The sequence below is a fragment of the Symsagittifera roscoffensis genome, chromosome 1, assembly GCF_963678635.1.
Source record: "Symsagittifera roscoffensis chromosome 1, txSymRosc1.1, whole genome shotgun sequence".
Classification (NCBI taxonomy): domain Eukaryota; kingdom Metazoa; phylum Xenacoelomorpha; order Acoela; family Convolutidae; genus Symsagittifera; species Symsagittifera roscoffensis.
Genome location: NC_087062.1, coordinates 69,225,859 through 69,251,516, shown reverse-complemented (window position 1 = coordinate 69,251,516; position 25,658 = coordinate 69,225,859). Strand labels below are relative to the sequence as shown.

At 35.3% G+C, this 25,658-nt stretch overlaps 3 protein-coding genes across 4 annotated transcripts in view; all 3 read right to left on the bottom strand.

The window, feature by feature from the left end:
- Positions 1-274: 274 nt before the first annotated feature.
- LOC134856953 (uncharacterized) lies at positions 275-6,265 on the bottom strand. 2 transcript variants are annotated; one of them, XR_010164869.1, is made up of 4 exons: positions 6,089-6,265; positions 2,680-2,884; positions 928-1,132; positions 275-678 (listed from the first exon to the last, which is right to left on the bottom strand). XR_010164869.1 is itself a non-coding variant. In XM_063873248.1 (3 exons), exons 1-3 carry the CDS (start codon positions 6,191-6,193, stop codon positions 473-475), a joined length of 516 nt encoding a protein of 171 aa, XP_063729318.1. In that variant the 5' UTR covers positions 6,194-6,265; the 3' UTR covers positions 275-472. The 2 variants fall into 2 exon arrangements, 1 of the variants encoding a protein (XP_063729318.1); XM_063873248.1 differs by lacking the exon at positions 2,680-2,884.
- Positions 6,266-11,096: 4,831 nt separating this feature from the next.
- Positions 11,097-14,382, bottom strand: LOC134856952 (large ribosomal subunit protein uL2m-like). The gene is made up of 2 exons (XM_063873247.1): positions 13,711-14,382; positions 11,097-11,621 (listed from the first exon to the last, which is right to left on the bottom strand). The coding sequence occupies exons 1-2, from the start codon at positions 14,333-14,335 to the stop codon at positions 11,194-11,196; spliced, it is 1,053 nt and encodes a 350-aa protein (XP_063729317.1). The 5' UTR covers positions 14,336-14,382; the 3' UTR covers positions 11,097-11,193.
- A 7,892-nt stretch (positions 14,383-22,274) lies between these two features.
- The window catches only part of LOC134848194 (putative uncharacterized protein DDB_G0277255), a 219,297-nt gene continuing 215,913 nt past the window's right edge, over positions 22,275-25,658 (bottom strand). Inside the window, exons 4-5 of the mRNA XM_063865568.1 lie at positions 23,858-25,564; positions 22,275-23,634 (exon numbers count right to left, since the gene is read on the bottom strand). Of these exons, the coding sequence (XP_063721638.1) occupies positions 23,516-23,634; positions 23,858-25,564 (1,826 nt within the window). The 3' untranslated portion in view covers positions 22,275-23,515. The remainder of the gene's footprint in view (positions 23,635-23,857; positions 25,565-25,658) is intronic.

Here is a 25,658-nt window from a genome sequence, read left to right as displayed (position 1 = left end):
CTTTATCTCCAGACCAAGTGCGCCGGACACACAGAAATTAGAATGAATTAAAAACAATCTACATTGACTATTTCTAATTTTGACCATTCTGTGCCTTAAGTTATTTACGGGGAAAAGTCAAGTACCCGATTGCAATTCCAGGTAATCAACAGGTATCTCAAATTATGAGCATTTATATCGACGTCTAAACTCACCAAAAAGTCTAAAAAGATTAACTCAACTAAATAGATCATCAAAGGTTAAAAATACAAATGGTAATATTCAATTGCGTTAATTTAAGTACAATCAAAAAATAAATATTTAAAAACAATTTGTCCATTCACTCAATAGATGCTCCATTAACAATCCGGCACCTGAGGAATAAATATCATTTCAATATCTTCATTAGTGTCACAGAAAAATGTATCTTCTATTCAAATTTTTCGAAGTCAATAAATAAGGCATTAAAATTGCATGAAATTTCGAACCACTTTCAGGAGCATCCTAGACACAAATTTTCACAACGGCATTTATGACAAAAGAACTGCTTGCACAATTTGCACTGGGCTCCACACGGATTGTCGTTTCCTGAGGTGCATATAAGGACTGTGCAGTAGTAGCATTGGACGGCATTAGAGTCTGAATTGCAGCAGCGGAAGTCTCCAGTTTGGGTCTCGTTTGAGTTGACGTCGAAAACAACTGAAAGAAAAGCAACCAAATTCATGAATGTGCTGCTATTGGAAAAAGCAGAAAACGGGAGGGTGTTCTGATCCAGTTTAAAGACTGAAAACTACACCCATTCAAAAATGATTGGCAATTCGATTCTGTAAAATTTCCTTTGAATCATTGCTTTTGGGAGTTTGACTGAATCCAAAAAAACACCAGCAAAAAAACGAAGCGCAGAGGTTGGAATCATCCACCTTATTGACAGATGGACTAATAACTTACTGGATGGTTTAAGTAATTCGCGCTTGGTCGGTTTCAACTCTGCCGCCTGTTCCTTCTTCGGACTCTTTTCTTCTTTCTCCAGACACTTGTAGAACTCTGAAGCCCCACTCTTCAGTCTGCTAAGAGTCTGTTGGCATACCTGCTGCATGGCGTCTTCACTCTGCTGATTGATCAGCTTCTGAGTCACCTGCGACTTCAAGTGGGGCTGCATAAACGATACAAAATTTCAAATTTATGCCTCGACACTACCTTTGCACTATAACGAGTTATACGCAGTAAACATCCACATAACATGCCCAGTTTGCATTAAAATTAAGTCAGCTGCATCTAAGATTTTGGCGAGGGAGTTTCGAAAATGTTTGAATATTTCGTCGACCTTTGTTTAGGTAGATCAAATCAAATTGCCGAGGTTTCCTATAACTATTAAACAGCCGTATTCTTACACAACAAATTGATAAGAATTAGAGAAATTACGTCTTACTTTAGAGAAATCACTTTATATTTTTCATGTTTCGACTTGAGAATATGAGTGATATCAAGATCTAATCACAACACCCAGTTTTTTTTACGTAGAAAGAGAAGCTGCTTTTTACATACAAGCAGAAAAAGAAGAATTATTTCTCTAGTTACATAATATGATACATCAAAATAAACTACACAAAATTAAATCGACATATTTTTTCATGATCTTCAATTGTAATCAACGGAGCAGCATGGAGAGGACAAGCTAAAGGCACGCTAAGGTGCCCACTTAACGCCTACACAAGCTTTATTTATTTCCAAAAAAAAACTTCTTTTTCTTTTTAATTAATTTCTATTTTTTTCCACTTTTTCCAGGTATTAGACGCCTAATGTAAGTGAAAAACATACCTATCAAAAAAAATACCTATCCAAATCTGTGCTTCCTAAGATTTATTTCCAAGATATTTTTTTCTGCGTCAGAAAAATCGTAAAAACATCGATATCTCGAAAACTAGAAGAATTCAGAAGGCCAATTTTTCAGAACAGATTCGCAATCCTACGTATAATACCTGACAGCAAAAATGAGTAAGAAAAATTAAATTAAACTATTAAATATAAAGCGGGGAAGTTCTGAACTTCCTAGAAACTAATTTTTAATTTGTGCACAAAAACAAAAATTTGCTGACGGTTCATTTCCCATAGTTATCTGGTATTCAACGATTATCGCATAAAACGTTGAAAAGCTAAGCTCATCGGTTTTGTAGCGATGCAGACTTGATTTTCTTGCAGCACGCAGGTTTTTGGAAAGCTTGAAGCCATGATCTACGGGTATTATAATTCACTTTCTGCAAAAAATTTATTCTAAAACTATTTGAATGCAATTTGTTCACTGATCGAAGACAACAATTTTGTAGATCGCATACGAACAGTTCATGTGCCGACAAAATCTTATTATTAGGAAATTTGTCTGATCTTACGCTTGAAAAAAAAAATCTTTTTGATCAGTTTCTTTTGCATTAGAAAAATTGCATTCGAACTCGAGAAAGATGTAGAGCCCTACAAAAAATCTCACACAAAAAGTCTCATTCTAGAAAAAAAAACCGCAATGTGTACCTAGATTTGATTTTTGCAAATTGACTTGTTGAAGTTAATTGTTGTATACAATGATACCTAAAAACTTACTTTTTCATTACTTATCTGAACTCATTACAATCTATCTGATAAATAGCTTTTAAACCATGAAACTTAAAATATAATTTCTATTATAATTTCATTTTCCGCGATCCTTACTGGATGGTTTAAGTAATTCGCGCTTGGTCGGTTTCAACTCTGCCGCCTGTTCCTTCTTCGGACTCTTTTCTTCTTTCTCCAGACACTTGTAGAACTCTGAAGCCCCACTCTTCAGTCTGCTAAGAGTCTGTTGGCATACCTGCTGCATGGCGATTTCACTCTGCTGATTGATCAGCTTCTGAGTCACCTGCGACTTCAAGTGGGGCTGCATAAACGATACAAAATTTCAAATTTATGCCTCGACACTACCTTTGCACTATAACGAGTTATACGCAGTAAACATCCACATAACATGCCCAGTTTGCATTAAAATTAAGTCAGCTGCATCTAAGATTTTGGCGAGGGAGTTTCGAAAATGTTTGAATATTTCGTCGACCTTTGTTTAGGTAGATCAAATCAAATTGCCGAGGTTTCCTATAACTATTAAACAGCCGTATTCTTACACAACAAATTGATAAGAATTAGAGAAATTACGTCTTACTTTAGAGAAATCACTTTATATTTTTCATGTTTCGACTTGAGAATATGAGTGATATCAAGATCTAATCACAACACCCAGTTTTTTTTACGTAGAAAGAGAAGCTGCTTTTTACATACAAGCAGAAAAAGAAGAATTATTTCTCTAGTTACATAATATGATACATCAAAATAAACTACACAAAATTAAATCGACATATTTTTTCATGATCTTCAATTGTAATCAACGGAGCAGCATGGAGAGGACAAGCTAAAGGCACGCTAAGGTGCCCACTTAACGCCTACACAAGCTTTATTTATTTCCAAAAAAAAACTTCTTTTTCTTTTTAATTAATTTCTATTTTTTCCACTTTTTCCAGGTATTAGACGCCTAATGTAAGTGAAAAACATACCTATCAAAAAAAATACCTATCCAAATCTGTGCTTCCTAAGATTTATTTCCAAGATATTTTTTTCTGCGTCAGAAAAATCGTAAAAACATCGATATCTCGAAAACTAGAAGAATTCAGAAGGCCAATTTTTCAGAACAGATTCGCAATCCTACGTATAATACCTGACAGCAAAAATGAGTAAGAAAAATTAAATTAAACTATTAAATATAAAGCGGGGAAGTTCTGAACTTCCTAGAAACTAATTTTTAATTTGTGCACAAAAACAAAAATTTGCTGACGGTTCATTTCCCATAGTTATCTGGTATTCAACGATTATCGCATAAAACGTTGAAAAGCTAAGCTCATCGGTTTTGTAGCGATGCAGACTTGATTTTCTTGCAGCACGCAGGTTTTTGGAAAGCTTGAAGCCATGATCTACGGGTATTATAATTCACTTTCTGCAAAAAATTTATTCTAAAACTATTTGAATGCAATTTGTTCACTGATCGAAGACAACAATTTTGTAGATCGCATACGAACAGTTCATGTGCCGACAAAATCTTATTATTAGGAAATTTGTCTGATCTTACGCTTGAAAAAAAAATCTTTTTGATCAGTTTCTTTTGCATTAGAAAAATTGCATTCGAACTCGAGAAAGATGTAGAGCCCTACAAAAAATCTCACACAAAAAGTCTCATTCTAGAAAAAAAAACCGCAATGTGTACCTAGATTTGATTTTTGCAAATTGACTTGTTGAAGTTAATTGTTGTATACAATGATACCTAAAAACTTACTTTTTCATTACTTATCTGAACTCATTACAATCTATCTGATAAATAGCTTTTAAACCATGAAACTTAAAATATAATTTCTATTATAATTTCATTTTCCGCGATCCATAGGCGAGCATAACAAATACTAAGCCGATATAAAATAAGCCGAAGCCTATTAAGCCGCAAAAAAACAAAAAAAAACAGAATAAATTTTTAAAAAATCGAGTTGGAAAAATCACAACGAACATTTCCCTTCAAATTACCCGAAATTAGGCCACTAAGCCAATATAAAATAAGCCGAAGCCTATTAAGCTGCAAAAAGAACAAAAAAAAAACAGAATAAACTTTAAAAAAATCGAGTTGGAAAAATCACAACGAACATTTCCCTTCAAATTACTCGAAATTAAGCCGATATGAAAATGGGCCGAAGCCTTTATGCCGCAAAAAGAACAAAAAAAAAGAATAAATTTAAAAAAAATCGAGTTGGAAAAATCACAACGAACATGAAAAGCAAACTTTGAAATGGCCGGATATTTGAAATAACATGCTCAACCATGCTTGATATTGCAACCAAGAGTAGGAGAGGAGTAGGATTTGCACAGCGGACGAAAACACCTGAACAGAAACCTCTCATGCCGAAAAAAAATCAAAAAAAAACTTAAACCAAAAAAATTTTATGTCCCTTTTCCCCTCCGAGCACACGCACGCACATAAGCCTTTTTGGATCCCCGAACGATGCAATAAGAGGCCACTAGGTTGATATAAATTAAGCCAAAACTTACTAACCCGATAAAAAGACAAAAATGAAAAAAAAGAATTACAGTGAAAATTGTTTACAGCAAAAAATGATTCGTAGATCTGGCAACTAAACCGACGAAACATAAGCAGACAAATAATAGGCCGAATTTTTTTGAACCGGAATATTTACCGTTTAAAAAAACAGGTCCTAGTCAGATTCCAACCCGAGACCTTTGGCGTCCCAGGCGTGTTCGTAACCTCCAGACTAAATGTGCAGGACACACTGAGAAATTTGAATTGATTATGAACCAAAGTACCACGATTCCAGATGAGTCCTGTAGAAAAAAATGTTTACGGCCGAAAAAATCTAAAACCCGATTGCAATACCCTTACATATCACACGGGTAATAGAATACTCATGGGTTTTTTTTAATGAACGAACATTGGTTAAGAAGGAGATTTAATAATTAATTAGACGAAACAGTACAAGATTGTTCAGAGCCTTGAGTACACCTTTGTCCACACCTTTGTGTATAAGATTGAGTACACCTTTGAGCAGGGGCGGATCTAAGATTTTCTCGAGGGAGAGCTTATTTTCAAAAAAAATTTCGAAAATGTATCGATCTTTTTTTAGGTCGACCAAATTGACTTTCCAAGCTCTCACAAATCACTATAAAGACCCAATTTAGATTTGACCTAATTTTCTGCGCCGCCTGCGAAACTTTGAAAAACAGGCCAAAAAAGGCTTTTTCTTGGCATTTTTTTTGAAAACTTTGACCAAAAAACTGCGCTTTTTTTGGCTCGCACTTGCCACTCAAATTTAGTATATACTGGCACCTTTAGAAAAAATTTAGGGTTCATCAGCCAAAAATTGAGATCTCAAAATTGTACAAAAAGTGACCCTTTGGGTCGCCAGGGGGTCGAATTCCTGAAGAAGGGGGTGTCCGCCCTCCCCCTGCCCCGAAATCCGCTGGTGCCTTTGAAGGATTACTTACACATTTGTTTTCACTCAGAAAAACCTTTCAAATGAATAGTATTCAAAGAAAGCACCTGGAAAAAATGGTCTTTTCCGTCAGCATTGCTCTCCTTCATCGCTCCTTGCAAGTCTTCGGCAATAGTCAATTTTCTCTTGTTTGCACCAACGGTGGAAGTCATCCTTCAATTGCAATGGTTTTTAACTCAACCAGGGGTATCAACAAATCGTTAAAACAAAATCGGCATCTGAAATATGTTCACAGACAACGGGATTATCTTTTTCGATTAAAAAACAGGAGTCCTTCAATTATTGCGAAATACTGATTACTCTGACATTTGTCTTCGTTCAAACAGTTTTGCATTATAAAAACTTGCCTGAAAATTTAAATCTAAATAGCGGGTAACGCACCTCTGGTGCTCCAAATTTCTGACAACTCATGAAAAACCGCATATATTGAAAACAAGATCGGCAGCCTTTGAGTGTACTTTGACAGCACCCAATTACAGGGTTGGTAATTTCAAATTTTGAAAAAAAAAATTTAATTCAAAATTTGAAAAACCATTAAAGCGTCATATCTTGAAAACTCAAAGGATCACTGGGGAAATTTAGGGCCCACATTTTCAACCACTGAGAGCATCCTAAGAGCACCCCACCCCAAGTTTCCTGAACAAATTGAAAAAATCATAAAAAACTAAAAGCATTCGAGCAGCCATATTTAGACGCAAGATTTGCAACCCTTGAGAGTACTGTCACAGTACCCCAATACAGGGTTGGGAATTTCAACTTTTTTTTGATTTTTTCAATCTAAGTTTTCTGAAAAGTTAGGAAAAATCATGAAAAAAAACGTCTTACTCGATAAGTACAAGGGTTTCAGCAGTTCAATGAGAGTACCCTGACAACGCCTCACAATAGATTTTCAAATTTTTTTATATCTGAGTTCTTCGAAAAATTTCAAAATGACATAAAAAACGTAAAATCTCGGAAATTGAAAACATTTGAGCAGTCGCATTTGGAGGCAAGATTTGCAATTCCTGAGATTAGTCTCAGAGTACCCAAGTACAAGATTGAGAGTTTCAAATCTTTTCAATTTTTTAAATCCAAAGTTTCTAAAAATTGAAAAACGAAATTTAAAAAAAAAAACGAAAACATATATATCTCAAAAACTGCAAAGACTTGGGCAGCCATATTTAGAGGCCAGATTCGCAGTCTAAGAGAGTACTCTGATAGCCCCCAACTATAGAGTTCAGAAATTCAAAATTTGAAAAACAAATTAAGTTTTTTTGAAACCTTTTGAAAAAAATTACAACAATCGTCGTATTCCTTAGGCTCAAAGGATTTGGTTATTCTTTATTGGAGGTCAAATTTGCACCTCCGGGGGAACCCTGACAGCTTCCTATTATTGAATTGCCAATTTTAAACTTGGTGAAAAAAAACTGAATTCAAACTGGAAAAAAAATCTTAACCATTGCAACATGCGATTTTACTTAACCGCGAAAAAAGTCATTCGTTCAAAATGCAAAAATATTTCGTTGAAACAGCCTAAACGTTGCGAGATAGTGAAGCCCGTATTTAAATATATAGTAAATAACGAATTCAAATAATTGCAAGTTCTTTTCAGTGCTCATTACTACAGTTTGGGTCTAATTAGGAATTATTTACAGCGATTAGTACCTCTCACAACAAAATGGTTTATGATTGCCAATTTTAGTCAAAGTTTCCGCATTGCAAGCAGAAAGATAATTCAAGCGGGTTTAAATTGTGTCTTAATTGGCAATTTTCACAAAAAATTTCAGGTGAATAACATTGTTTGTACAGGTTCATCGCGAGCCTCAAATTCGCTCACTCTCCAATACATTCATTCGGTAAAGAGTCAGTAATACACTTACAGGTTAGTACGATTCAAAAGCGTCTAAACTGCCCCCCTCCCCCCAAAAAAAATATCCAGACAATTGAAAGCTGCCTCTTTTGAAACTTATTAAACGTCAAAACTTTTTCTGCTTTTCGCAGAGGATTTCAGTTTTCGGACTCCTGCAGATGCTGTCAGTGTTAACATTGCAAAGCAAAACAATGCTGCTTCAGAATTCATACAACAAAATTTAGAAATCCATAGCTAAAACAAATCACACATACACAACACTTAACCATGTATGTTCATCAATTGAAGCGCACTTAAAATTTGTATTACCGAATCATCGGCGAATCAGAGAAATAAGTTATAACTAGAAAGCTCGCCTCCAATAATCAATGCTGTCGCAAAAATTAGCTGTTGTTCTGATCAAGCTATTCAAGCAATGAAGCTTTGAACAATTCAAGTTAAGCCATATCCGTGAATCGGTTTGAAAAACTTAAGGTTTCATAGAACGAATCGGTTTCCGAAAAACTGAAATTTTTCTGAGCAAGCTACTCAAGCTATAAAACTTTGAAACATTTTTAGATGTTTCATGAAGCAAATCAGATGGCAAAACTTTAGGTTTTTCTCTAGAAGCGATGAAACATTGAAAAAATTCACGTTGTCTCATAGAGCGAATCAGTGGGAGAAAAGCTAAAGCTCTTCTTAATAAGCTATTCAAGCTATGAAACTTTGAAATATTTCAAGTTAATTCACAGATCGAATTGGTTGGCAAAAGATTCAAGTCTTTCTATGCAAGCTATTTGAGCCAAGAAACTTTGAAACCATTCCAAGTTATTGCTAGACTGATTTGGTGCGCGAAAAGTTCAAGTGTTTCTAAGCAAGCTATTAGAGCTAAGCAACTTTGCTTCAAGCTATTTCGTATATCGAGTCGGATCGCGAAAGTTGAAGTTTTTCTAAGCAAGCTATTAGAGCTAAGCAACTTAGAGTTTTTTCAAGCTATTTCGTAGACCGAATCGGTTCGCGAAAGTTTAAGTTTTTCTAAGCAAGCTTTTAAAGCTACAAAACTTTGAAGTATTTCGTTTTTTCGTAGACTAAATCGGTTCGCAAAAAATTTAAACTTTTAAGGAAGAAAAGTTGAAATAATTCAAGTTAAATTATAAACCGAACCAATTCGCAAAAAGCTTAGCTTTCTAAGCAAGCTATCCAAGCTATGAAACTTTGAATTTTTCCAAGTTATTTCGTAGACTGATTCAGTTCTGGACATGTTCAAAATTTTTTAAAAAAAATTTCAAACTTCAGCTAGAAATTTTAAAACAATTCAAGTGATTTCATAAACCGAATCAGTTCGCAAAAAGCTTAGTTTTTGAACAAGCTAAAAAACTTTGAATTTTTCCAAGTTATTTCGTGGACCAAATTGTTTCGCGAAAATTTTTAGTTTTTCTAGGCAAGCTTCCAAAGCTATGAAACTTTGAATTATTTCATGCTATTTCATAGACTGAATCGGTTCACAAAAAGTTTTTCTTAGCATGCATGTTGCTGTTTTTAGTTGATTCGTTTCAGACTGTATTGAATCTGTAAGATTTCGGACAAAAATTAGGCAGGTTGTGTCTAATCTTGAAGTTGGATCGAGTTCATCTTCCTCCTATGGTCGCTCTAAACGATTCTGCTCGATAGAAAAGTTAAAACGTTGCGTCCATAGCAAGCCCGAATCCAATACTCAGTCGGCGAAAAATTTGCTATTGTTCTGATAAAGCTAAGCTATGCAAGCAAGGAAGCATCGAACACTTTCAAGTTGAGCCAGATCGTGAATCAATTTGAACAATTTTGAATAGCAAAGAACAGGTTTCTAATATTTCAGTTCGAAACGGTTCGCACAAAAGTCAAAATTTTCCAAACAAGCTTTTCAATCTATGAAACAAGGAAATAATTTAAGATTTTCGTAGACCGAATCGGTTTGCGTAAAGTTGAAGTTTCTTTCATGAAGCGAATCGGATTGAAAAAATATATATTTTCTTCTTCGTAAATCAATGAAGCTATCAAAATATTAAACATTTTAACTTTTATCATGAAGAGTATTGGATGGCGATAAGTTTACGTTTTTCTTTTGGAGTCATTCAACCGAAGAATCAATGAAAAATTTAAACTATTTTCAAGACCGAATTGGTGCGCAAAAGATGAAATTTTCAATGCAAGCTATTCAAGCGAGGAAACTTCAAGTAATTATCAGGTAATTTCAAAAATAATTCAAATAATTTAAAGTGATTTCTAAGATTAAATCGATTCGCGAAAACTTCAAGTTTTTCTACGCAAGCTATTTTAGCGTTGAAATGTTTCAACTTGTTTTACAGACCGAATCAATTCTCAAGAAATTCAAACTTGTTATGCAAGCTATTTCAGCAATGAAACTTTGAATTACTTCAAAAAACTGTTCCATAGAGCGAATTAGTTCAAGAAAAGTTTGCAATAAGTTCAGGTTTTACCCAAGCAAGCTATCGAAATTATGAAAACTTGAAATATTCCAAGTTACTCCTACGACCGAAACGTTTTGAGAATAGTTACTTTACTAAGCGGGCTGATCTATCAATAAATTTCGAAATAATTAAAGCGTCTTTTTTGTTAGACCGAAATCTTTTGCAAAAAATCCAAGTCTACCTATGTAAGCGATTTAAGCAATGAAACTTCGAGGAACTTTGAGGATAGAAGTTATAACTGAATTTCATGTCAGAAGTGGAAAATTCCTACTATTGTCAGAGGCCGCAATTTCCTACAATTCGGCTCCAGTTTACCATGCATACTAAATTGACCATTCTGTGAACAAAGCTGTTAACGGGAAACGAAGTCTGGTACCCGATTGCAATACCCTTGCTTATTGCCCGGGTAATAACAGTACATTTCCGATGAACGACTGTAAAACGAAAAATTCAAACAAAACTCAAACTCCTTGTGCTGCTCACGAGGTTTCTTCGGTGCTTTGACGAGCTTCCAGAAAACTAAACATGTGTAAGAAATTGTGTAACAATTGTTTTTTTTTCGAAAAACAACTTTCGAATTGCGAAGTAATAGTAGCTTCAAATTAACATACAAGTTCGGACACCAGATGAACAGATACTGGCCTACTAATATAGCACTAGGCTTCCTTGGTGAAATCATCTAGTTTAGATAACCAGCGTCTCTTTTGATGTACATGTTCTTGACGTAACTTGCTACTTCTCAATTACAATGACAAGATATTGATATTGCGTTTCAACTTTGGATCATAGCATGAAAAAAATCAATATTGTATTTAAGCAAAAAAAATATAGAATCAATTGAACAGCATTGTGGGTTTTATTTTCTGCAAGCAAGAGGAGGTGAAGTAAAAAACTTCGAAATAGGCAGATTTGGATCGTAAACAACTGAAATCTTCTTTCTGTTCAACTTTCGTCCAAAGCGACCCGTTTTCCTCTGCCACCAACCACTCGCCGGCCTTTTGCCCATCCACCTGTACCGAGATCCACTCCCAATCACTTCTCTTTTGGGACCGGTCCTCGAAACCCGACCGATAACGGCCATGCAGTTTTTACTAACGACTATTTGGCGCCTTTCAGACAACTTTACAACAACCATATCGTTTGAAATGTGTTCTCCTACTGTTGCACATGCTCCAGCCGCCCTGCATTTAATAGCGCCTGTTCTGGGGTAGATCTCGATCTGGGATACAAGCGTTCCCGGTGCAATAGCACCCAACGGGTGTGCGTCACCATCTTTTAAACGTTCTAAACATATCTACGAGCAATTAAACAAAATGCGAGCATTTTAATTAAAGAAAATCATATCATCAATTACGTTTTTGCGACAACAGCAAATACGCAACTGCTCTGCAAAAAGAAAAATAATTCACAACAATTAATTAGCTTTTTACGCGGAATTTCACGTAAGAACGGTCGTATCAGCGCGAAAGTCGACAACTCTCCGAATGCCCTTGAGAAATATTTTAATAGGAAAACTGAAAACTTGAAAAAAATTCAAATGTGAAAAGCTTTACAAATATTAAAATCTCACTTTTATTCAAAGGGTCTGTGAAGTTGATTTAGATTTCACCAAAACATATTGCAAGACTGCATCTATTTTTGCAAAACAAAAAAAAACAAGAAGTAATTCGAAACATGAGCCCATTGAATTAAAGCCGACATTCAGTCGCCCAAAAGATACCGAAAAATTTTGGCACAAAAAATACTATTAAAGGAACTCATAACAGGCACATATGCCTAATATGCACCCATTACATTCACCTCTCCAGCAGGGGCGGATCTAGGATTTTTTGGCGGGGGGGCGGATTTTCAAAAAAATTTAGAAAATTTTGACGACCTTTTGTTTTTACGTCGACCAAATTGATTTTCCGAGCTCTCCTAAAGCACTAAAAAGTCCGTTTTGGCCAAATTTTCTGCGCCGCAGGCAAATTTTCGAAAAAAAACAGGTCAAAAAATCCGTTTTTAGGCACTTTTTGAAAAATTTTGACAAAAAAATCGCGTTTTTTCGGAGCGCGCTACCCCTCAAAGTTAGTATATATTAACGCTAAAGGCGCCTTTAGAAAAATTTTAGGGTCGGTCGGCAAAAAATGGATTTCTTAAAAAGTACCAAAGGGGGACCCTTTGGGTCGGCAGGGTGTCCAATTCCTGAGGGGGGGGGGGGGGGCGTCCGCCCCCCTTAATCCGCCCCTGCTCTCCAGTAAAACACTTATAACACTTTCACGTCAATATAACATAAACTGAAAATGAATATTTAACGAAAAACGAAAAAAATCAAATAAGACATAGTAAATTTACAAACTTAAGAGTTTCAGTTACAGTAAAAACTGTCTAAAACGGAACAAAACCTATGCTTTAAAAAGGAAACCAATAAAAACCCTACCAGCTAAAAAAAACTCGGTTAAAAAAAAACGAAAAATGAAGCGACAGAAACTAGAACGAAAAATGAAGCGACAAACTAGAACGAAAACCAGGAACACGAAAAAAAATGATTTTTTTGAAAAAATAATTACAACTTAAAACGGGTTTGAACTAACTACTAACTAAGTGATAGTACTTTTACTTAAATTTTCAAGAAATTGAGCTTGTCAGATGAAAGATCCTCTAGAAGTGATCCTGTGTACAAAGTAATTTACGGGAAAAAGTCTAGTGCCCGATTGCAATACCCTTGCTTATCGCCAGGCTAAAAATACAATTCCGTGAACGACCTACAGTGCCGGCAAAATTTATTTTCTCTCGCTTATCTGTTACTACCGGTTTTCATAAATTTGTGCAAGTTTTGGGCACGCATGTCAACCTATTGTACAGTGCTTATATAAATTATCCCGACAAAAAGCATTCAACTTGAAATTTTACATGCATTCTTCTCAAATTGGGTTGAACCCCAAAACATGCAAAAATTTTACCCCAAAAAAACGGTTCATTTTCGTTTTTTTTAGTTAATTAAAAATTACGCCAAAACTACCGCAACAATTACTAATAAAATTATGCCAAATGGCCCTTCTACGTAGCCCACTAAAATTTAAGAAGGGTACAACCTCCAAAACTATATTCATATTGATATATTATCGTTAGAAATTGACCAGGTAGTTTTGACATTATTTTTGATGCCAAAAATGATCCGTTTATGGGGTAAAATGTTCTGTTCGAATTTCGCATAACAAATTGAACTATATTAATTGGGCGGCAATTCTGATCAAGATTTTTTGTTATCATTTTCCACCTAATCTCAACCCAATTTGCAAAAAATGCGTTTTAAATTTCAAGTCTAAATAGTTTTGTCTGGATTGAATTTAAATGAGCACTGTACAAGTTCGGAGAGTTAGAACTTACTAACCGAAAATGCTCGGAATGTGACGCGTGCTTCTTATAATATCTCCCACTTTCATCCCGTCATGGGCCAGTATATATCTCTTCTGAACGCCATTGGCAACCAACGCAACAAACGGAGGTCTGTACAAATCTCTGCCGATCCACAAAACCTTCTCCTCTAAATCAGAATCCTCGGACATACCAAGTCGGTTGAAGTCTACCCAGTAGAAAAACTTTTTCTTGCCCCCTCCCCTGTGATGCACTGCGACTCTTCCCGTATTGGGGTCACGACCGCCGGTGCGACTAACCGGTATGGGGTCAATCGAATACTCTTCGGGTAGTTTGACCGAAAACGCCCTTTCGGTCAAGGTAGACATAGCAAATTTCCGCAGGTCGACTTCGCATGGTAAATGTTTCTTCATTCTGTGCACGTATGTTTTCAAGTTAGAATATCCTACAGCTGGAGGAACTTTTTTGAACTTCATCGTTTTTCCAGGGTACTCGTAGGAGATCTTCCAGCCAAAGTAGTCCACATCTCGTAAAGAGCATGTTTGAGTGAGTATACGGCTCTTCGTTTTCAGCAGCTTCGAGGATGACGAGGCTGCGCTTATTGTGCAGCTTGCTCTGAGAGTAAAAGCCAAACAGTTCATGGCAGCTACCTTTTCAAAGCACACATCTCGCAATCAGTCATACATCTCTTAAAACCAGGCATATTTCGCATATAGTTTTAACAGTCATCTCTTCTGCCGGGAGACCAGTAAAATTTCGCAATTCAGAACAATCTCATTTTCAGAAAAACATTATTAAAAAAACGTCTGTGAATGACCCATTTGAACAAATAATTTACTAAGTCAAAAATTTTATCATAAAAAAAGCATTTTAAGTTTTCAGAAACAGATTTTGAGAAGGCATTTTTTTCTGTAAGCTCCTAAAATTACTTGAAAAAATGATTTTTATGCTTTGATGCTTTGCACGCGAATTGGGAATCATGCGGACAAAACCTGCTTTGATAAAGATTACGAAAAATGTCCCCAAAACTTTCGCCACAAGTTTTTTCGCAATTTTCTGACCTAAAAGCAAGTTAGAAAACGGAATTTTGCAATATTATGAGTTTTTATTTAAAAAAACCTGAATCGGCTGAATTGAATTTATTGTATTGTAAGTAAAAATTATTCCTTGAGAAGCGACAGAGTAAGAAAATTTGCATCTGCTCAAATAGCTAGTTATTCAGCTAAAAAGGCGGATTTTCACGGTTGAATGTATTATGCATTTTATTCCGTGGATTCTCATGCAAAAAAATTTCCTGATACTGATGGCCTCTGCATAGCGGTAACTATGCAGATATATTTTGGGTAGACGCCAGTTGAGCTGAGAAAAATGTTCAAGAAAAACATTGAAGCTATCAAGAACTTTAAATTCCTGTTTTATAAAAGCAGGTAATATGAAAATATATGGGATCGATTTTTTTTTTTTCATTTTTTGTTCAGACGTTGTGGAAAATCTTTTCATTTTTTTCAAAAAGTTAGTTTTTCTCAAAGACTACTCCACCGACTTTCAAAAGATTGGTTCCAATGAGAAGTCCGCTCACTCCCCTGTGTGACTGTATAATCCCCTTACAACTTTTTACTTTATCCCTTTTTCTACAGCCTTCGAAACAGTGCGTGGGGGGAACTTTTGCCCCATATTTTTTTAAGATTTTCTCAGAAACTACCCTCCCAAATCTGAAATTTTAGTTTCCAAATAAAGGGCGGCTTGTGGAGAGCTTCCCTGCATAAGTACTTACACCCAAATTTTTTCACACAAAAATTTATTACCCTTAGAACAGTCAAATTTACGATTATTGAAACTTTTCGACTTTTCTCAAAAACTATCCTCCCAAATTTGAGGCTTTGCTTTCAATGAGTAGAACGGGTTGTGAGAAGCTCCGCTGCATAAATGATAACACCTAATTTCTTTTTTCACATAAAGTTATGACCCTCCGAAAAGTCAAACTTTCCATTTTTTGACAGTTTTTTTTTGAAATCTTTTGAGTTTTCTCGAAAACTACCCTCCCAAATCTAATGAGCAACGTTTTAGCATCTTTCAACCTATAAGGTTTTTGTTAACACTTCAATATCACTACAAAGTTATCACAACATCACAAGAAAACTGAAGTAAATGCTGAAAATAACAGACTTTGAAGTCCTGCCAAATCGAACTCAAAAAATTCACTCCCATTTATTTTATAAGAAAACCATGTAAGGAAATTACCGGTATTTCCGCTCAGCACAATAAATTCAAAAAATACCAAACAAGTATTTCTAGCTTTAGCTGGTCTCTAGTTCCTGTTTGATAAAAACAGCTACTATGAAAATGTATGTGATAGGGTTTTTTAAATTTTTTTGAGACGCTTTGGAAAAATTTTTCACTTTTTTCAAAAACTTAGTCTTTCTCAAAAAGGACTCTACCGATTTTCAAAAAAAAATAGTAGCAATGGGTAACTGCATAATTCTCTAGGCACTTTTTACTTTACCCCACTTTCTAAAGCCTTCGAAAAAGTGGTGTGTGGGGGGAATTTGACCCATATTTTTGGATGTTTTACATTTTCTCAAAAACTGCGCTCCCAAATATGAGAATATGGTTTATGGGTAGAACAGAAAGTGGGACGCTCCCTTGCCTACACAGTTACGCCCCCAAAATTTTTTACATTGAAAGTTGCGATTCTCAGAAACGTCAAATTTTCGTATTTTTGACAGTTTTTTTTGTTACTTTTTAAATTTTCTCAAAGATAGGGAAAATTTTGGGTTCAATAGGTAGACCGGGTTGTGTGAAGCTCCCCCTCATACCAATTTAGGCCTATTTTTACCTAAAAATTGTGACTTTTGGAAAAGCCGAGTTTTCGATTTGTTGACCGTTTTTTGAAACTTTCTGACTTTCTTTTCTCAAAAACTACCCTTTCAAATCTGAGATTATAAGCTCAATGAAAAAAAACGGGTTGTGGTTGGCTCCTTTGCGTAAGCGGCTGCGCTCAAAGTTTTTGACATGAAAAATTATGGCCCTCGTAAAAGTATAACTTTCGATTTTTTTCTTGTTTTTTGAGAAATTTTTGGACTTCTCTTGAAAACAATTATGTCTCAGGGAAAATTGCACAAAATCACAAAAGTTTTACGCAATAACTAGGTTTTGGGTCAATCTCAATGTTGATACTTTTGATCCCACATCAGAACAACAAAAACAAAAATTATCAAATAGGTAACTACAGCTTTAGCTGGGCGCGCAAATTCCTGTTTGATAAAAAGAGATACTATGAAAATCTATGGGATCGGGTTTTTTTATTTATTTTTTAAATTATTTAACTCAAAAAAAGTTATGACCCTCGAAGTAGCCTATGTTTATTTGTCCGTTTTTTCGCAAAAATTTGACTCCTCGAAAACAACTCAATCTGATTTCAAGGGTTTAATCGATTCAAATTGTCGGTAGCCTTCGTGCTTAAGATGCTACGCCCTAAAATCTGTTCAACAAAATTCTGGGAAACTTATCCAGGAAAATTCCAAAATCACAAAAATTTCACTCTCATTTTATTAGAGCAGTAACTAGGTTTTCGGTGAAGACCAAATTCTAAATTTTTAAAATTACTTATTTCATCATGCATCAGAACAACAAAATCAAAAATTATCAAACAGGTACCTTCAGCTTTAGCTGGACCTCTAGAAAAAGTAAATTGAAATAACCAGCCGCAACTATCCAACCAAACAAATTTTTTTTAAAGAAATTTTACACAATGGCAGTTTTCCATGTCAAAAATAGCTGAACCATCAGGAAAAGAGCCTGCAGAGGGAACTAGGCCACCAAAACAAGCAGATACATATTAGTCCGAAATTAATAACTTAAGACAGAGGCGGTAACTTCGAACTCAACGCAAACATAGCATTGCAAGCTGGTGATCAGAAAATCAACATAAGTAGTCAAACCGGACAAAACAAAAGAGTAGGAAAAAAAGTGATTTTTTCAAATATAAAAATCAATTTCAAAAAAGCAAAAAACATAACTAACAGCATTAAATAAGCTTCAAAAATTATTCGATCAAAAATTATTCGATCCAAGCCGACCATGTGTGGGTTGACGCCCATTGAGTCGAAAACAAAAAAATGTCGTAAAAATTTGTTGTCATGAAAAAAAAATTGAGCGATTAATATTTGAATTTTTACACCACAACTGACCTGAACTAATTTTCAAAATAAAAAATCATTTTGTCATCCAAACGATACAAAAACAATTTGAATCAGCCGATAAAACACGCCTTAACCATTAAGGCCCGATAGAGCTTTAAGGCGAAAAAAAGGAAAAAGAAAGTCAGGGCTAGTAAATTTTAAGTTACGTGGAAAATCAACAAATTGCAACATTAAGTGATATGGCAACTATGCCAACGAACATAAGCAGATACATATAGGGTCAACAATGCAACTTTTCCCAAAAAAATATCATTTTCATGCATGGTGAAATAAAAAATTAACATTAGCTCGCAATATGTCAGCCAAAAAATCAATGTCATTTTTTTCTTGAGTGACAGAAACAATTGTGGTTATTAAGAATGAGAAAAACAATCAGACTATTAGAAAAACAACAACTTTAAAACTATAAGTTTTCAAAATTATGAGCAAAATGTAAGAACAATTGTTTAAAAGAACAATAGCCGGTTACTGCAAGCCGGTAAACAATAGCCGGTTACTGCAAAAAAAATTTTTTTCAAATTAGAGTAGTTTTTTCTGTGTGGTGTGATAAAAAGATCTGACGGAAAACTGAAATTTAGTCTAATTCGACATTCATAGCAACTTCGACAAACAGGACCAGAAATTTTGAAGAAAATTGGCTAAATAAAGACCAAAAATTCATTTTAGAAATTTTTTGCTGAAATTTTATTGAATTTTTGATTCTCAAAATGGCATTAAAATCTCCGAAAACTAATTTACTCGATTATAATTAAAATTAGGTATAAATGAACTATTGTAAACGGCTTAAACTAAGCATAAATAAGCGTGTTTGCTCGCTTAACTAGCTCGAATTTAGACGAAAAATGAAAAAATTTCAATCGATGATTATTTGTTACCTGATTGTGCGAGGAAAACGAAAATTTAAAATAACTAAAACACAACTGAATACAACGTACCTCCCTATTTTCAATGGTCGGAACAATAAGACTGGTAATTGAAATGCTCACACGCTCAAAATGTATCTGTAGGTTGACGAAAGTACAGACTTGAAAAAATGATTGTTTACTTGAAAATTCTACATTCCAATTTGATGACGGTTGCTAATTGCAAGCATTATTTTAGCATGTGTAATAAGTGTGTGCACATTAATTGACGAAGCAAAAACTTTCAGAAAAAAAATCAGAAAAAAGAACTTTTTATTTGAAACTTTCCTAAAGCACAAAATTTTTGCAACAAACATTAAAGCTCAATTATCTCCACCACTAAAAGCTTTAGAAATGGCATTCGGAAAGTTACAAAAAGCTGAACCTTCAAAGAAGAGTCCATGCTACGGGAACTAAGCCGACAAAATTAGACCGACGGACGATAGTCCCAAAAAGCATACAAAACTCTATATTGCAAATATAACAGGTCCCTGTCAGATTCGAATTTAAAACCTTGGTCGTCTCAAGCATTTTCGTTACCTCTATGCCGGATACACTGGATAATTGATTGAATTTGATTTTTTAGGAAGCTAGTTGAAACTCGATTAACAATCTCACGTGCGCAATCTTGCAAATAAAGTTCTTTACGGGCGAAAAAAGTCGTGCCAGGTTGCAACGCCCTTTCATATCGCAAGGGAAAAAATAGCTGACAAAAACTGATTACAAAAAAAAGATCCGATCAAAACAGACTAAAACTGAACTAAACTGATCAAAAACTGATAGCAAAAAATTCAGCTGAAAACAAATTGAGCAGGAATTAATTAGATAAAACACATATACAGTAAACAAGCCACCACCTTCCGAGGCAGAATACACACATAAACCATCAAAATATCATCCACGAGCACAACTTCATAATTTCACAATTTCTAATTTTGCATATTGCAACAAAATTTAGATTACAAAAAGTCGATTTGCAATATCTTGTTTTTCGCAACGGTATTAAAATACAGAAGCTAACTAGCGTTGGAGAGCTTTCTTTTCGATATTAAGAAATAAGTTTTCCCCATTGGAGATTTTTTCGCCGAAGTAAATCATTGTATTTGCAATCACATTTCATTTCATCAGCACAAGCTTTTTCAGATAAAAACAAAATCAGTCCTAGACTTAAATCATAAAAAGATACAAGAAAGTTACAAACAAGCCCATGAAGACTTTGAAGAAGAAATTCCAGTTTAAAAAGAAAAACTAACTGAGAACAAGGATAACAAGTTATTGTACAAGTAGCGCAAACTGTTTTGACGTTCATAAAAAGCTACAGAGATTTCGGCTTTCTCTCTTGAAAATAATGTAGTTTTCAGCGCGTTGGTTGATTAGAGAACAAACGCGTTTTTAGCTAATTGAGTTTAATAAAAATTGACGATGGAATAGCAAATAAAAGTTGTCTGTAGGTCTGTTATTCCCATGCATCTATGAGGACGCAAAATTATTGACACAGCCAATCAGCCAACTCATTTCAAAGACACTTAAGACCATTTGAATCAGATATTTAAAAAAACTCAATCGATCAAAAATGTGATAAAAATTACTGAACTGGCTTGTAGAACTGCCTTCTCTGATAGTTTGGTCAAATGTATTACCATTGCTTTACCAGTTGATCGTATAGAACCATCTTTGTTTAAAGGACGAAATGGAAAAAATATAGGACAAAATATCATACTGAGCAGCCTCGAATTTTTCCTATTGGGACAACTGATCAAGAAAGTGATACCAGTGAAAACATGAACGCATAAACATACCTTTTTAAGCCTAGACCGAATCTTCCATTTCGAATTAAACGAAACAAACAAATTAAAAGACGCTTGAGATTCGAAGCTGTCCACTTAAAAAAACCATTTCGGTTTCTTTTAAGCATTTCCCAAGAAAAATTGAGATGCGAATAGAATTTGAACTTCTAGTTTTGTCTTTCCCTGGCTTTACAAGCAAACAACAATGGAAAAACCCGAGTAAAAAATGGCGATTACCAAGCCAGATAGTTTTTATACCCGTCAAATCCATAACGATAAAAACTCACAGTTGCTCGTTAAACGTGGAACAAACGCTCGTATGGAAGAGTGACAGAAAAACGCCGACCACCCATTTTTCACAAAACTGGTACATATTTTTTATTAAAAAATCACGACTGAAAGGGTTTTGCTTTGATATATCACTCAACCTATTCCGATGATTAAGTGGTAATTGATTTTGCGTGGAAAACACCAAAAATGACAAAAAACTATAACACGAATAAAAATTCCTCCCCATTTTAAATGATCGGAACAACAACACACTTTTTTGCTCCTAAACTTTCAGGCAATACGAAACCAACAAAAGTAAAAATAAGTTTTACTGTCATCAAATTATTCCGAAAACTTGATTTTTTTCTCCAGAACACACGTTCATAGCACAACCCATTGCGATAACTATATGAGCGCGGTTGGCTCCATTGTTTTACAATGCCACAACTTTTATGGGTCGCTGTATTCGACTTGGATTCCGCTAAAAAAAACATTGTAATAATCAAACTACAACTTGACTAACATCAGTATTCTTTCAATTGGCTCCTATCGAAAAGGGTCGGTAAGCCTCGGGGGGCGGATCTAGGATTTTTTAGAGATCAGGTTGAAAAAAAAATATCTGTTTTTGGTCAAAGTTTTGAGAAAATAGGCCAAAAAACGGTTTATTGGCACTTTTTTTTTGCAAATTTGGTCAATAAATCGCGTTTTTTCGGCGCGCAGTTCCTCCTCAAAATTAGTACATATTGGCACCATAGGGCCTTTAGAAAAACTTTAGGGATCGTCCGTCAAAAATCGATATCTCAAAATAGTATAAAGGGGGGACTATGTACTACTTTGAGATATCCATTTTTGGCTGAATGACCCTAAAATTTTTCTAAAGGCGCCAGAATATGCTAATTTTGAGGGGGCAGCGCGCGCCAAAATGAGCGATATTTGGTCAAAATTTTCCAAAAAGTGCCTTGAAATGCCTTTTTTGGCCTGTTTTTTTTTATTTTGCCTGCGGCGCACAAAAATTTATCAAACCAGGGTCTTTATAATGCTTTGGAAGAGCTCGGAAAATCATAGATCCGCCCCTAGTGCCGCTGTTTATTCATCGCACGACATTGGCAAGTATCGAACGCTTGCTCCACTGTGCTTAAACTCGTCACTTTCATTTCGCTTTGATTATTCTGTGCACCTAAACGTGTATTTACATTGAAGTAATCGAATGACGCAACTAATTGAGCCCAGTTTTTTGCAGCAATATTCCTTTTTATTTTCCATTTTCTTGCTTAATATCAGTATTTTTCTTTCGCCAAAAATAGCTGCCTAAGTGAATGTCAAAGGCTTCGAGAATATTAGTTTATCAAGTCCTAATTTGTTCAGCAATTCTCTGATTTTCGTTCTGCTGGCACTGCCACAAAATGAAAGTTTCGATACTAAAATAGACTAATTCAATTCGGAATCTTCATATTTGCATTGAATTCGAGATTGCTGATGATTTACTTTATTGCTATATCAACCATGTTGTCTCAAATGTCGATAAAGCTGTTCTCAGCAAACATTTCGTTCGAAATTTGATTAAAACTTCTGTGAATTAAAAGATGTCTCAAGTTTAGGCTTTGTGAGTCGAGCGAGAACAGGTTACCGAACTTCAATAATACTTTTCATTTAAGCAATTTGTTTTTGAATTTCCTTGGTCGGTATAAAAAAAATTACCAACTTTGCATCTGTGGAGATTTTTAAAAGAATCTACATAGCTCCGAACATTAATTTCACGCTAACACTGGTTTTCACAATCAAAACAAACAAAAGACTTGTTGAGCTTGGAGAGAGGATGAAAACCAATGTTCTTTTCAGCGCGTTCTTTGCTTGAGATAAAAACATCATCAAATGATTATGGTGAAAATATCAAAAGAGCACCGATTCAACAAAAAACACAATTTCTTTCAAAAAAGTTGCCTTAACTCAGTCATAGTTTATGAATACCAACTTTATCTAGAGAAAGCAGCATGTTTATTTAGTGCATTGAGATCGAAAACGACATTCGGTTACAAGAACATGTGAGAACTTAGTGACATTGAGGAGATTAGTTATTACAGATTTAAATAATACGAATTGACGAATTAAGGAAAGAACGAGTGAGGTCCAGTCATCTCTAGGGACCGGCCGACTGAATTCTTGCTTCATGTCCAGTATTAAAATTTACTTACAGGATTTCTTTTTTTGAACATTCAAAGTAGCACTGTATTGTAATGAGCGAAGTTGTAATGAAGGACAAAACGATCAGTTTCAGTTCTATAATTTTTATAACTTTTTGATTTGAGCATGGAAATATGTTCAAATTAAAAGGCACGCTTGAGTATTATTACAGTGACAGGAAATGATTTCAAAACTTTAAAGTTTTAAAAGCTACTAGTCATTTTGTTGTCAATGAACATCTTCTGAATCTTCTCATAGGGGACGATACGGCGGCATTCAATCTTGTTGGGCTCATTGGATTTTTACTTTTATTTGCATTTAAAATTGACTCCAATTTTGGAGACGCAATCGTCAATCCGTACTAGAAATGACTCTAAATTGAGGTCGCACAACACTGGACTATAACGATGAATAGCCAACGCCGTGTAGAAAGAACAGTAAGGCAATGCTGTGTAAAAAAGTAGGATCAGAAGGAAGTGTCATTGATGATTGGAGCTTTCTGGAGAAGTTGGGCCTCCGTCAGATGAAGCAGTTTCACTTTGAGGCAATTTGAACCATTCTTTGTCTGTAGTTTCACGACTGTTCCAAGCCTCCCATGCTAAAATAGCCAATGACTCTGAGTTGACTACTGCCTATAAAATTAAGTTGAATAACACTTTAATTACTTTTTTCATAAAGCGATTCAACTTATGACTACAACAACATCACCTTTCATTTCTTCTTTTTCAAAACTTAAAAATGAGAACACTTCTAAACGCAAAAAAAAAAAGATTTATTCCGAGTTAAATATTCAATTAGTATTTCAGAGATAAGAATCTTACATTTGGCAAGAAGAGCGGTTGCTTCGAAAAGATCAAAATCTCCCAGTTTCACAGCATCTACTTTTTTAATGTCCAGTTCGCCAAACTGCAACTGGGTTATCTTGCTAGCCCTCTCATTGCCACCATTTCGGCCTAAGGAGAACCCTGGTTTAGCGTTGACAGTTCCTGATGATTCAAGCAAAACACGATGACCTTTCTGCTGTGCCACTTTCTCTGCTGTAGCATTTTGGTGGATTGGGTTCAGGCTAGGCATTTTTGGAATCGTGTCAGACTGTTTGACTTCGAAATTCGCTGAGACTGCTTTGTCCTTATTTTGTTGAAGGTTTCTGGTACTTGGCTCGGCTAGAGGTTGTGATAAACGATTGCTTCTGCTGGCATTGCATGACGATTCTGGCTTGGACGAGTGTGATGGATTCTGTTGTATTTTCGACTGTGTATTAACAGAGGAAATTTTACTTGTTGAATCAAATGAATATGATTGTTTTAGTTCAACTTGTGGTTTTTCATTGCGCGACTCATTAGAAATGGCGTCAACATGATTTGCTTCGTTTGAACACGACGGTAAATAATCTGAATTTGAGACATTATTTGCTCTCAAATTGTTCGCCTCGTATTGATCAAACTTTAACGACATATCATGATTAACTTCGCTTCCATTGAGTGTTTCTTTAGATTTGCTCAAATTTGAAGAGCCAACTTTCAATTTGGAAATCTTTTCCGATTTCATGCCAGATTTAATAGGACTATCCTTGACTTTGTTTGGTGAAGTAGAGGATCTAGCAGTTACTTTTGAAGGAGCAATGGTATCACAATACTCTGCATTTCCCAAACTATTTCCATTAGTCAGACTAGTGATTTCGTTATCTGCGACACTTTTCGGTCGCTTAAGGCTATCTTTGGTTAAAGCTGCGCCAGACGCACCATTGGATTTTTTAGAATCGACGGCACTGGTTTTAGGTTTAACACAATCAGTGCTGCTGTTTATTTGAACGCTAGAGTTGGGTTTGGGAACACTGTTGGGATGTAAAGTGTTCTTTAGTCTGTTGGCGTACGAGAAGTGGTCAGGTTCGCTTGTTGATGTAGCACCATTTGAAGGTATGGCTTGCGATGAGTTCTGAACGTTACTTGATGATGTTGAACTGGCGACGGAGCTAACCGGGGATATAATTCCATTTCTCAAAGCTGAGCCTCCCTTAGCTTTAGCAGCTGCGCTCTTTCGTTGATTCGAATTATCTTTCGCAGGCTGTGTTATTCTGGATCTGTTGCGAGTTTTGACTTGTTGGAACTCCTCGGCGTTGTGGAACTGTTCAGAATCATCAAATGCAAAGGCACCTTCTTGCAGATTTTCTGGACTCGCTGAGATACCTTCTTGACTCGGCAGCACTATTTCAGGAACAACTTCATCTGAGCTAACTTTGATGTTCAAGTTATAACTTGACATTTGTTGATTGTTGGGGGAATTTAGATCGTTATGTTGGTTTGAAATGTTACTGATATTCTCAGTGGCGGCTACGATTGCTGATATGTGGATAGATGATGGAGAAACTGTATTAGTAACGGGACTCTGGACATTTTTATCATCGATCTCGCTCATGTTGCTCATAGAACTAGGCATTGATGATGAGTCATCGTTGGCGTTATTCATTGTTCCGTCAACTTCTTTCTCGCTTTGCCTGAGATCAAGGGAAGCGCCGCCCTGCTTCTTTCCTGAACAGAACTATTTTGTTACGATATGAATAAAACAGAAGCCTTATGCATACCCAGGGACGGCAGTAAAAAGAATCTGTTTTTATTCAGTGTT